Here is a 13554-nt window from a genome sequence, read left to right as displayed (position 1 = left end):
AAACAAGGAGAACCAAGACCTCTCTGGTCTTTAAGATCCATCCACAGTCTAAAGGAATGCAGGACAGAAGGTGTGCCTGAGGCCCAGGGGCTGGCACTGTCACCCTACCAGGCCAGCCTAGCAAGTTTATATCCTGGTTAGGACAAAGACACACCCATCTGTGGCCAGGTGGTATGAACCAGATAGGAACACCTTCATGGCCTCTAACAGGTTATATTTTGTTTTTGGATGCAGGGTTTCTCTGTAGCTTTGGAGCCTGTCATGGAACTAGCTCTTGTAGACCAGGCTGGCCTTGAACTCACAGAGATCCACCCGCCTCTGCCTGGAGATTAAAGGCGTGTGCCACCACTGCCCACCACCTGACAGTTATTCTTGTAGCAATAGCACTTAAGTGGGGTAGAGCAGGGTCTGAGAACTGGGACTAGAGTTCATCTCTGAAATACCGTGAACAAGGTTTCCTACATTTATGGGAACCCTCAGGCTATGGCCAAGGTCCTGTGCCTAATACCTGCCTTCAGTCCTTTAAAACCTGAGGAGAGAAGATTCCTCTAGAACAGCCGGGTGAGGTGAAACCCTTGAAGGGGATTTCTGCTCAGGACCCAAGTACAGAATAAGCCAAAGCCAGTAGCTGAGGATGAGGGACAAAGAAGGGCATAGTCTAGGGGTAGTGGCAGCAGCTGAGACTGGTTGTGGCTTGTGGCCTGGGATCCACCTTGGGCAAGGATCAGGATGTGCAAGCAATGAGTCCAAAGAGCTTTTGTTCCCTTTGAGGATAGTGCCTCAGGTCTGGGTATTTCCTGCCGGCAAACAGCTGTTCTGGGACAGGGAAGCAGGAGTCCACACTGCCCCACCAGGTCCTAGCCTGTCCTCAGCTAGCATCTGGGACACAGCCTGCTTTTCAGGGTGGCTGAGCCCTAACTTGAGGGAAAGGATTAAATTGGTTCCTGGTTCTCCTCTCACCCCTGCCCTTGTCCATAAATTCTGACGGCAAATCTTGAGGACATAAAAGAATCTGAATACATACATGTACTATGTAATATCTGGTGCAAGAAAGAGGGACAAAGATCTAATGCTCTGGCCACTAGATTATGTCCTTAAGTGGCTATTGTCTGCTGGACACAGGGAGTATATGTGACTCAGGTTGCCTGACTTTGGAAGATCTGGTGGGTGCAAATGTCCTAACAACACAAAGCCTGGCATTAACTCCACATAGGCTACACACAAGTGAAGATCCAAGATTCCTTTAAAGACCATAAAAGCAGGATGGGGCTATAAGTCTAACTCAGGAGAGTCTGGGGAGCTAACCCTATTTACTTTTACCCAAACAAGCATGGGTCGTAGGCAGCCTATAGAAGATAGCTTCAGGGAATCTATTGCCTTACCTGCTGCTAGGAACACGGGCCCTATAGAGCTAATGTAGGGTGGTTATGGAGGTATGTGTATGTGTCAAAAAACTACAGGAAAAGATGAACCAATCTACTTTAATTTTAATTTGTACTTTGGGTGTTAGGCAGGGAATGGACGGGGGCTAGGCACAGACACATGGGGGGTAAGAAGGTACCCTAACTGTCTATCCAGTGGCCACACAGGCATGAATGCTATGGGTCAGAGCTCAGAAGAGGGACATCAGTTGCAACTCTTAGGCAGGCGGTAGACACCTGCAGAGTAGATGAGCTGCTGGTCGCGGACCTTCTTCTGCAGGTAGCCCTGGAGTTCCTGCAGGTCAATCTCAGCCAGAGCAGGGCCAGTCATGACAAACATTCGGAGCATGCTATAGATGCGCTCCAGAGAGAGGCTCTCTAGGTTGGTCAACATGGCCTGGATGTACGTCCAGAAGAGCTAGGAACAGAAGCCAGAGATGGTCAGACAGTCACCTTCTTGGCCCACCCCCAGCCCACTATGAAAGTGGCCAACGCACCAGCAATTCCTCTTCCTTCTGGTCAGCCTGGGACGCCATGCCAGAGTCACTCTCATCATCACTGTCAATCAGCACCATGTTGTCCCTGTCCTGAGGCCGCTCCTCCTCAATAACAGAGAAAGTGCCTGGAGGCTCCTCCCGCAGCACACCCTGCTGAAGCCACACTGACATGCGCCTCCGCAACAGTGCCACAGGCATCTTTACCACCTTGCTCAGCTCCTCCAGGGTCCAGCTGGCTGTGTGCAGAATCACAGGAAAGCAGGATACACTGGAGCTTTACCTTCTCCAATGCAATTAACCAGCTGGGAACCCAGAGGGATGAGAATTGTCCAGCTTGACTCATGGGTAAAAGGAATGGTTGCTACCCCTAAATCCTGCCCTCCTGGGAAGGGGAGGATAGGGGACGATGATGGGACACAGGGACAGTGTATCACCTCACTGCTCATTAGACAAGAAGTGCCTAGTGGTCCCAAGGTAGTGTGCTCAGGCAGACCAGATGGGGTTCTAGGGACTCACCTTGGTCCTGGAAATACAGCAAGATCACTGCCTGCACTGGGGTCACTGCAACAGACAGGGTACGGTCAGCCAGCTCCACATCCATTGTCACCAAGCCCAGAGTGTGCTTCCAACTGAGGGTCCGCATAGCCTGGGCAGGAATCAGTAAGAATAATCCAGTGGGTTCCAGCCAGGTCCAGATGAACAAGGCACAGGCTCCTATGGCATGCTACCTGGCAAGGAATGGCTCCTGCACCAATGGCCTGTACCAATGCCATCCCTGGCAGGCAGTAGCAAGTGTGGGAGACCTGGTTCCAGTGCCCAGCTCCTGAGCAACCACAATATAACAATGGGTACTGCTGGTAAATTGTGTCCCTCTCATGTCTGATCCCTCAGTACCTCGGAATGTGAGCTATTTGCAAACAGAGTTGATACAGATGTAATTAGTTAAGAGGGGATACTAAGCCAGGCGGTGGTGGCGCACGCCTTTAATCCCAGCACTCGGGAAGCAGAGAGAGGCGGATCTCTGTAAGTTTGAGGCCAGCCAGTTTGAAGTCTACAGAGGGAGTTCCAGGATAAACTCCAAAGCTACAGAGAAACTCTATCTCAAAAACCAAAACAAAAAACAAAAGAGAGAGAGAAGGACAAGGCTAAAACACAGGCACAGAAGGTAGTAGAGATGAGGCATAGAGTATATACCAAAAGTTGGGAAAGCAAGGAGTGCATTCTTTTTAGGCGTCAGAATGAGCAGTGTTGCCAACACCCTCACACTGGACTTCTACTTTCCAGAACTAAAACAACATACTTCTGTTGTTTAAAACTACCCAGTCCCTAACATTCTGTTATAGTAGTCATAAAAAATGAATATTCTGCCAGGTGGTGGTGGTGCATGCTTTTAATCCCAGCACTTGGGAGGCAGAAGCTAGCCTGAGTTTGAGGCTAGCCTGTTGTACAGAGCTAGTTCCAGAAAAAAAAAAAATTCTGCTTTTAGGGAGGAATACTATTACAAAAATAAATAGCTGGAATATTGAAGTGGCTTTGGGATTGCACAACAGGAAGTGCATGGACGCTGGAGCCTAGATTTGTTGGAGACAACTGGTACAATACCGAAGGTAAGGATGATGCTGGTGATGGTTTGGGAACAAGGGCTGCTGTCATCCTAGAGGATGCACACACCATGGAAAACACCACAGGGAACAACACTGATATAGAAATGTGGGCACTGAGGACCTTCTGATGAGGGCTCAGATGGAAACAGGGAACACAGTACTAGACCCTGAGGGAAAACAGCTGTCAGAAAACTGCCAGATTGTAGCTAGTCATTTGCTAGTCTGTTGTGACTTGTAGATCCAACTGATTATCTCAGTAGAAACCAGTAACACATGGGATATCCAGGAAGCTACCCCTCCCCCTCACTTTCGAGACAGGGCTTCTCTGTGGCTTTTGGAGCCTGTCCTGGAACTAGCTCTTGTAGTCCAGGCTGGCCTCGAACTCACAGAGACCTGCCTGCCTCTGCCTCCAGAGTGCTGGGATTAAAGACATGCGCCACCACAGCCCGGCCTGTGCCTCCTGTTTTTTTAGCTGGAGCCTTACTATAATGCTCTAGTTGTCTTTTTTTTTTTTTTGGTTTTTCGAGACAGGGTTTCTCTGTGGTTTTGGAGCCTGTCCTGGAACTAGCTCTTGTAGACCAGGCTGGTCTCGAACTCACAGAGATCCGCCTGCCTCTGCCTCCCGAGTGCTGGGATTAAAGGCGTGCGCCACCACCGCCCGGCCTCTAGTTGTCTTGAAACCTGCTATGTAGAACAGACTAGCCTCAACCAGTAGTGTTGCTGTTGTGTCTGCTTCCCAAGAGCGGGGTGACAGGCATGCACCACCACACCTGGCTCAGGATCAGCCTATTGCTGAGAAATTGTTTGAGTTTGGTAACAGCCCTCTGTCCTCTTGGCTTGCCAAGCAAGCCCACATGTCAGTATAGACTCTTGTCACTTTCATTCAAACTGTTAGCATTATTGCTGGTGCAAAACTCAAAAACCTTGGTGGATTCCCATGGAGTTTGCAGTGTCCAAGCCATCAGTGACAGAGCACTGAGTCAAAGAGCTGTTATCAAACTCAATTTCTCGCTGGACGGTGGTGGCACACGCCTTTAATCAGCAGAAAGGAGGCAGAAGCAGGTTGATATCTGTGAGTTCAAAGCCAGAGTGGTCTACAGAGCGAGTTCCAGGAGAGCTAGGGTTACACAGAGAAACCCTGTCTTAAAAAACAAAATAAAGCAAAAGAAACATTTACCTGGATCAGCCAGGGCTACTGAAAACTGCAACAGGCAGGAAGCAACTTTTTTGTCCTAGAGCATTCTGGGGAAGTACAACCCAATATTAACACATTTCTAACCTAGTAAACCCTGTAATTTCCAGTTTTTTATTAAAGTGGTGCCCAGGACACTGATTCTGCTGTTCTGGTGGCCAAGTGATGCTCTGAGTCCCTCTGGGACCTCTGCAGCTCTTAAGGGAGAGACATCAATAAACCCAATTCAAGGATAGAAAAGGAGATGGTATCAGTGGCTTCCCCTGGTTACAGCCAGTTTAGCTTCCCAGCACTGGTTCGACAGGCGTGACCTGCAAAATGGTCACAAAACATGGGCTATACAGTCAGCCATCCACAGACCCAGCAAGATCTCCTCTAGGAGCTCTGTGGAGAAAGACGAAGGAATCGTGGCCTAGGCCTAACCTCTTAGCACAGCCCTGTTTACCAGAGCTCCCAGTGCCCAGCAAAAATGAGATAAAGGACACTGGAGTACGGCTACTCTAACAAGATGTGGCTAAGCCATGTCTGGGAACCAGGGTGAAAACCCAGCAAAACCAACAGGTATTTCATACTATCAAAGTAGTCAGAGGGATGGTAGGAGAGGACATTGAGTACACAGGACTGGCCACTCAACCAGGAAGTGGGTTAGGGATTAGGGGTTAGGGTTAGGGTCAGGGCACTCAGACACTGTAACTAGATACATCACCGCGGAACAGGCCACAGCAGGCCACACTGTTGACCAGTAAACACACTTTCACCTGGTGTCAGTAAAGGTCACAAACACTATACCTAGACATTTCCAGAAACCGAGACAGGGTTGAGAGCAGCAAGGCTCTCATCTCATAGCTACAGGCACAAACATTCCTCTTCTATAACTTCCCCAATCAGGGCCCTCCATCTTGGTTCCACTTTGTTGCCCCCTGAAGGAAGCAGATTTTAAGTTCTCAGGACTCATCCAGAGCACAGATCCTGAGCCTGAAGCAGAACAGGCTTCCTCCTGACTGCAGGCAGAAACACATCTAGACTCAGGACTTTCCCATCACAAACAAGATGCTGCAGGTGTTCCCAAGCCAGACGGCCACCTAGTTTCTCCTAGGCTGACCCCTACAGGGGACTATATGCTCCTTCAATTAGGGTGCTTGCCACCTGGATGCCTGCACCCTCTCAGCACCTCTGGGTCAGAGCATTCATTAGGTTGTATTCTATGGCCTACAGAAGGCATCGTCACCTGTGGAGTGTGTCACACTCTTGCCTTCCCTGCCATAACTGACCACAAGCTCAGGAAAAAGGATCCTTGGACTTGGCCATACCACCCACTGTAAGGGTCTGATACACAGAGATACAAACTAGCAAGAGGCCTACTGGCTGTACCTTCAGTTTCTCATACTTCTTGCAGTAAACGTCTAGGGCAGCCCTGATGTCCTCAGGGACCTCCAGCTTCTCATCTTTGAAGGGAGGCCAAAATTCACTGGACAATATGACGGCATAGACCCCAAATGGCGGTTGTTCTTCTATAGGCCGCTTCTCATCCTCCTCACGGATATTGGCATTGATGCGGCGGGAATCTGCCATGTCCTAAGAAGGGGCATCACATCAATGTCCTGAGCTCAACGGAGGGATTGGGAAACAACTGGCTGGGGAGTCCTGGACACTTACCTTGAGCATGACCTCACAGAAATGCATGGGGGCCTCACCAAAGCGCAGCTTCAACAGCTCCACATTACGGATCTCCCTGGAAGGACAAGTTTCTGGGAGGGACTGCAGTGTGCCTCCATTTCAACTGGTACCCTAAGCAGCTTCCCAGGACACCCACTCTGCCTAGGACACCCTGGGCTGGAGGAAAGGCAGGAAGCACTAGGGCCAGAGTTCGGTCACCTTGGCCAATAAGGGCAGTAAATAGTCAAGTGTTTTCCTCCAAACACTGAATGAAGGCTTTAGGCCTCAGCGCCCCCTGGAGGTCAACCAGCCCCTTGCCTTACCTCTCAGGGCTGAAACTGAACTGGTGGAGGAGGCGATCTGCAAGTAGTGAGCGGTACTCATTGATAAAGAGGTCCTTACTGCCATAGATGCTGACCAGGAGGCTAATGATGTCTGAAGAGCGTCGCTTGGAACTCGACTTTCCTGCACAGCATTGGGGAGAGGGGCATACCACTGGAACCTTGACAAGAACAGTGACACCTCAGAGTTCACGGCCTGGAGGGCTTGCTCTCAATGTTCTGGGCAGCTGGGAGTAATATGTCTCCTAGTAGACCCAGGGTTGGTTCCTAGGGCACCTGTTCTACCCACAGTGCCTCTATCTCACAAGCACCTCCTGGATCCTCAGTCAGCCATAAGGAATACAATAAAGGTTCTTGGGTTTTCCTTTTACTGAAGATGTATAGAGTTCATGCTAAGACCTAAGCAAGACAAAGAATACACAGCCTTTGAAAACCCAGCAGACTGTAGCCAAGCAAGAGATGGGACTCAGCCAGAGGTGCTACCTTAATTCACTAGAGGACAAAAATCACAGAAGTGGGGTACAAACTTCCCATAAATCTGTTCTTTCATGTATGTCCCACAAGGGCACCAACTATAGTTAACTGGAGTGGCTAGACAGTGAAAAAGAGATAGCGAACAAACTGGTGTTAAGCAAGGCCCTGACCTCTCATCTCAAGCTTGAGACAATGCTGATTCTGATACAGCCAGGCATGGGTAGCAACATATATGACAGAACCCAACAGACCTCCAAAAAAACTAGCAGAGGGACAAGGTGAGGCCAATAGGTAAACTGACCTGGATCAGCATCTACAGGGTCAGGCACCCAATCCTCGGGCTCGCCAGAATCATCCTCACTGTCCTGGCCGGTCTCCAGGCTGGCTGGGTCGGTCTTAGATAGCTCAACAGCCAAGTCTCCAGTCCCATCCGAGTCCCCTGTCAGCCCAGCCACAATCTGCCGTACTGTGTCCTCTCGTGTCCTAACCGAATTGAATGTTGCTGTCACCAACAATATACAAAGGCATCATGACACCTGGTATAACCCATCCTAGTGTGCCCAGTGCTAACTGGCATGTACTAAAGACAGGCCCATCTGGCTTCATAGAAAAAAAAACAAAAAACTAAAGCAGCACTACTCTGAAAAAAAGCAGGGGCTAAGACAGTGAGATGAGTTCAATGACTAGGAAGGAGAAAACCCGAGCCAGAGCAGTCACCTAACACTTCTCATCTGGTATCTGGTTCACTAATCCCTAAACCTAGAAACTCTGCTGCCTGAGAGCTTTCTGGCCAGCTTTGCCAGGGAATCCACCAGAAAGGTCACAGAGGCTCTGAAGGTCGAAGCTGTACAGATACCAAGCCCCCCCCCTTTTTTTTTGGTATTTCAAGGCAGGGTTTCTATGTTGCTTTGGAGCCAGTCTTAGAACTAGCTCTTGTAGACCAGGCTGGTCGGTCATGAACTCACACAGATCCGCCTGCCTCTGCCTCCCAAATGCTGTGATTGAAGGTGTGCACCAACGCCACCTGGCCCCCAAATCTCTTCTTTAATCTGTCAGATTGGATCAACAAGGCTAGGCCCTAGACAAGCTTCTCTCTATGTCAGGGAGGGAGAAGTAGACCCTGATACACATACACACACACAAACACACAAGTTTCTCTCTCTGCCGGGATCAGGGAAGTAGGCCCTGACACTGACACACACACCACACCTCGACAATGTGTGGTAGAAAAGACCCAGCACTAGTAAAAGGAAAAGAGGCCCCTACCCTGAGCCAATCCATGTCTACGGCATGTCAGGACCAGAGCTCAGCAGGAGTGACCCAGGTGCTAGTGGCACTCACCTCAGGTAGCGACGGATTGGCTCACAAGCCACCTCTAGGATGACCATAGAAGGATCTAGCACACGTAACGCCTTGATGGCAGAAATGTAGAGAGTGATGATATCACAAGTGTTGACACCTACAAGGGGATTAGGGGATAGAAATCATACAGCAGCCTGGACAGCGGCCTCCTGAATGCCAAAACTTGAGTAGGCAACTAACCACATCGGCTAGGTGATCTGAAGGTCGCCATGTGACCCTCATCCAAGGAGACTGCAGATTACCTTCTTGCCCCTACCCGATTCAACTGATTTATAATCACAGTCTCCAGAATTTTCCAAGGAGCAGTCTGCTATGGGTTTGACTCTAGAATGGCCCCAACAGGCTCATGGTTTTTGTTTTTCGAGATAGGGTTTCTCTGAGTAGCCCTGGCTGTCCTGGAACTCACTCTGTAGTCCTGCCTGCCTCTGCCTCCCGAGTGCTGGGATTAAAGAATGTGCTGCCACTTCCAAGCTAGGCTCATATTTTGAAGGCTTGATTACCAATTCGTGGTGCGATTGTAAAGGTCCAAGAACCTTTACCAAACCATGTGTGGTAGCACATGCCTTTGATCCCAGCAACTGGGAGACAGAGACAGGCAGATCTTTGTGAGTTCAAGGCAGTCTAATCAAATAAAGAGACCATGTCTCAAAAAAACAAGAACAAAACAAAAACAAAAAAAGAGCCTTTAGTAGTCAGGGTTGAACCAGTGGAAACACATTACTTCCTGAAGTCTTGGAGTTTCTTGTCTGTGGCTTGCCATCATACCTTTCCCATTATGATAAACTGTAACCTTCTGAGACCAAGAGAAGAAATCCTTCTGCCCTGAAGTTGATTCTGTCATGCATTTGGTCACAGAAATACAAAAATAATACACAAACCACTTATAACCTTTAGATCAAGTCAGACAGGCTGACTTCCTCCAAAGATGGATAAAGCTCAGGGTTAATCCAGCTCTCCCAAAGACTTCAAAAACTGCTTCTTAAGCTGGGTGGTGGTGATGCATGCCTTTAATCCCAGCACTCGGGAGGCAGAGACGAGTGGATCTCTGTGAGTTTGAGGCCAGCCTGGTCTACAGATTGAGTTTCAGGAAGGCTCCAAAGCTACAAAGAAACCCTGCCTCAAAATAAATAAATATAAAAATAAAAATAAATTGCTTTCATTCTTAACCTGTTCCTTTCTCAAGAACTTCATGTGAGCCCTGAGAGCTACTTGAATGGCCAGTCCACAGTGGCTACATATGGTACCTGGGTGAAGGAGTCGAGTCTCTAAGGCCACCTTGAGGGACACAAGCAGCTGCTGCCTCTGATCTGTCCTCTCCAAGCAGTATTTAAGGTCCTCAATGGCTGGCCGAGAGTCTGGGAAGTCTGAAAGAGAACCATGCCACAGGAATAGGTAAGAAAAAAGGCATAATAAACACTAAAAGAGGTATTATATGTAGTATATAATATATGCATTACAAATATAGGGTTTATATATACAGATACATATGTATATATAGTATATGTACGGTATAAGTGTGTATGTGTGTGTATATACATAGACAGAGAGAGATGGGGGAAGAACAAGATACACAATCTGGCAGAGGCTCAGACAGGAGTCACCCATCAGGTATAAAATGTTGTAATTTTCAATGTAATCTTCACTAGAGGCCAATCTGACCAGAGATGACTGTTTCATCTGACCAGAGGCACAGTTGACTGCCTCACTAACTCTCAAAGACTTTGATACCCACAGCTGCCTTAACTCACACAACACAGTCATCCCTCCTGTGGTGTACAATAGAAGACAGCGGGGGGGCTGGAGAGGTGGCCTCAGAAGTTAAGAGTACTGGCTGCTCTTCCAAAGGTCCTGAGTTCAATTCCCAGCAACCACATGGTAGCTCACAACCATCTATATATTGAGTTCTGGTGCCCTCTTCTGGCCTGCAGGCAGAAAAGTGTATACATAATAAATAAGTCTTTAAAAAACAAAACAAAACAAAAGGAGACAACTGAACTGTCCATGCTGTACTAGCTGTGAAATTTAAATTTCAGTCTCTTGGGAAAAGAAAAACAATTTTGTCAAATGACTCCTGCAATTAACGAGGACTGCCTTCAAACTCTTTTTTACTTAAAATTTTTATATGTATGAGCATTTGCTTGTAAGGGTAAGAAATATTATCTGTCTGTGTGCTCCATGTGCCTGGCAGCAGTGAAGGGCAGAAGAGGGTTTCAGACCCCCTGATGCTGGTAACCGAACCTGACTCTTCTGTGACAGTAACAAATCCTAACTGATGAGCCCTATCCTACTCACTTTCTACAAGCTGACACTGCATCAACATGACAGACTGACACATAGGGGCCAGTCCCAAGCAGGAGCCAAAATGAAAGAAACAGGAGTGGATATCCAGGAAGTGCTGCTCTAGACTCTGAGCCATGTCAGGAGGGCTAGCTCTGTTCAGCGCACCACCCTGCCAACAGCTGAAGGAAAAGCATAGGCAATCACTGCAGGGTCAGAGGCAGGACCAACCTCGGATGATGCTGAAAAGCTCCTCAATGCGCAGGCTGGCATAGATACGGTAGAAGAATCTCTGCACGTGGCAGCGCCAACGACGCAGTGTGTTCCCAGCTTCTGGAGAACACGGCCTGCTGGGGTTGTCCTGAAGGAAAACTTTGCCAAGCCAACCAACCACTCTCTCGATCCACTGTGGAAGACCAGTGTGTGTGAGGTGTAATGACATTAAAAGCGCCAGCCTGACCCAGTAACCACATACTTTTGGCAGTATCCTAAAGGAGCCTCCACCATGTCTGGAAGCCAAAAGCACCAAACCTACACTCCACTGTCCAGGGCTCAATGTGGTCGCTCCAAGAGTTTCCAAGCTTATGACTCTAGGCTATCACTGTGGGGACACCCACTCTGACCAGGCCCCATTACGGCTAATATGCATCCACAGGGGATAGACATTTGAAAAATGGGAGATTGGGAGTGAAGCAGAAACAGGGTGGACAGCTTCATGGGGCTGAACCTAGCTTTTTCACAATGCTGTGAAGCCCATAGCAAAATTACACACCATATACCCCAATAGTATCAGCAACTAGAGGCCTCCACTGGGACACCCTACCTCTATGCTAGGGTACAGGTACTAGGTTGTAGATTAATCCAGGAGGAACTGTTAAGCGAGCACACATTTTGTACGGCAGTGGAAAGAGGAGGGTCTGGCTGGCCTGTCTTGCCATACTTGCCTGGGGAAACCTCTTGGAGCCACCTCTGGCCCAGGATTCTTCTTCTAGCCATAGGACCTATTTAGTACCTTGTCTAGGATTGGCCTCTACCCAGCACCACAATAACCTCAACCGTCACTACTCCTGGTCAACCTGCCTACTGCTAGATATGTCTGTGGAAAATCCACTTTTGCCTTGACAGGACACAGCCCAGGAAGAAGAGTCTCACCTTATGGAACTCTCGCAGAAAGGAGCGCTCATACTCTCCTCGGCAGCGGTCTTCCATCCTTTCCCGGGTCACCTGATGCAGGGTGGTGGTTACGGCCTCAGCGCTGACCCGCTCCAGCAGACTGAGCCTATGCCTGGAGGAGATCCCTGCTCATGGAGAACCCACAACACACATCTGTCCCTTCCCTACAAGGGTTCTTCCCTAAGGGATACACAGGACATACACCCCATACCTAGGTCCAGGACCGAGTGTAAACTTGTTACACGGTAATCCCTGGCTATGCTGGGCGGTGATGGCACACACCTTTAATCCCAGCACTTGGAAGGCAGAGACAGGCAGATCTCTGAGACAAAGTGAGTTCCAGGACAGCCTGGATTGTTACACAGAGAAACCCTGTCTCAAATAATAAAAACAGGTACAGACGGAAAGACGTCACCAGTCAGTTTACCAGCTCTACATAGAGGTCTACTGAATTCAGGACAAATGGGCATCCAGAGAAACAGAAGCATGGCCAAGGAGGAGGTACTCACAGGACCTGGCTGAGCTGGTGGAACTGCTCCAGTGCCTGTCGGCACCAACACTGCTGTTTGTCACTGCCGCAGCCTGCGCACAGAGGGCTCTGCAGGAGTCGGTAGTACCTGCGGCGGGCATACCGGCTGTCTAGTTCACCCTCAAGCTCGGGGTCTGTGCCCCCTTCTCCTTTTCTCTTGCTCTGCATATAGACTCTCAGGAAACGGCTATAGAGGCGCTGGACCATCTCCTGGAATGTCCTGGGGGTGGAAAAGAACAGGACTCCCCGTAACATGATGTGAACTTTTTCCCGAAGCCCCTGAGCTCCAGAGCCCATCAGCAAGCCCAGACGAGTCCATTTCTCTAGGAGTTCTAGGCTGTGCAGGTAGGGATCCAAGCGGCTTTCCAGCAGACCGAAGGCATCCAGGAGCAGCTGGAGGCATTGCGGTTCATCAACGGAGTTTTCGCGCTGGGCGATGGCATTCCAGAACTCCGGAGCAATGTTGCCCTGCAGGTCGTTCTGCAGCACCTCCACGAACCACTCCTCCAGGACAGAGTGCAAACCGTGGCCCCTCAGAACCTCCACCGCTGCACGGAGCTCTTCCTCCTTTGGTGGAACTCCACCGCTGGTCCGGGAAGATGCCTGGAGCACGGAAAACCGTGAGGGGGGTGGGGAGGTGGGAGTAAAAAAAAGGGGGGAGGGGGTGAAAAAATCAGCAGCCAAAGGCTGCTAGGGGAACCAAACGAATCAGATAGCTGAGGAAGGAGGCAAACCCATCACAGGATGCTCGCACGGAGCTGTGAGGCCCCAACTCCCTAAATCATGCAGAGTCGCGACCCGACAGGCCCGCCAACCTTTCCCAGGCCTCACCAGCCCCAGCGCGGCCGGCGGCACCAGACCAGTGCTCACGGTATTCCAAGCAACCAAGAGCTCCTGTCCAGGCCTAGAGTCGCAGTCATCGGCGGTGGCAATTGCCACCGCCTCCGCCGCCGTCACCGCCACAGCCTCGGCCTCCATCAGCGTCCACAAAACAGACCCGCCCAACGCGGCGCACGGTGATGACACCG

General features: G+C 49.7%; 1 protein-coding gene across 1 annotated transcript; it reads right to left on the bottom strand.

The window, feature by feature from the left end:
• Window positions 1-1467: 1467 nt before the first annotated feature.
• On the bottom strand, window positions 1468-13548 carry Anapc2 (anaphase promoting complex subunit 2). Its single transcript, XM_075985384.1, has 13 exons — window positions 13358-13548; window positions 12507-13129; window positions 11977-12109; window positions 11056-11230; window positions 9792-9911; window positions 8527-8644; window positions 7487-7668; window positions 6694-6835; window positions 6371-6446; window positions 6086-6289; window positions 2435-2564; window positions 1919-2154; window positions 1468-1839 (listed from the first exon to the last, which is right to left on the bottom strand). Exons 1-13 carry the CDS (start codon window positions 13502-13504, stop codon window positions 1627-1629), a joined length of 2499 nt encoding a protein of 832 aa, XP_075841499.1. The 5' UTR covers window positions 13505-13548; the 3' UTR covers window positions 1468-1626.
• Window positions 13549-13554: the final 6 nt, after the last annotated feature.

Source organism: Microtus pennsylvanicus, chromosome 9, assembly GCF_037038515.1.
Source record: "Microtus pennsylvanicus isolate mMicPen1 chromosome 9, mMicPen1.hap1, whole genome shotgun sequence".
Taxonomy (NCBI): domain Eukaryota; kingdom Metazoa; phylum Chordata; class Mammalia; order Rodentia; family Cricetidae; genus Microtus; species Microtus pennsylvanicus.
Note: the sequence above shows the minus strand (reverse complement) of the source record. Positions and strands in the feature narration are given on the sequence as shown.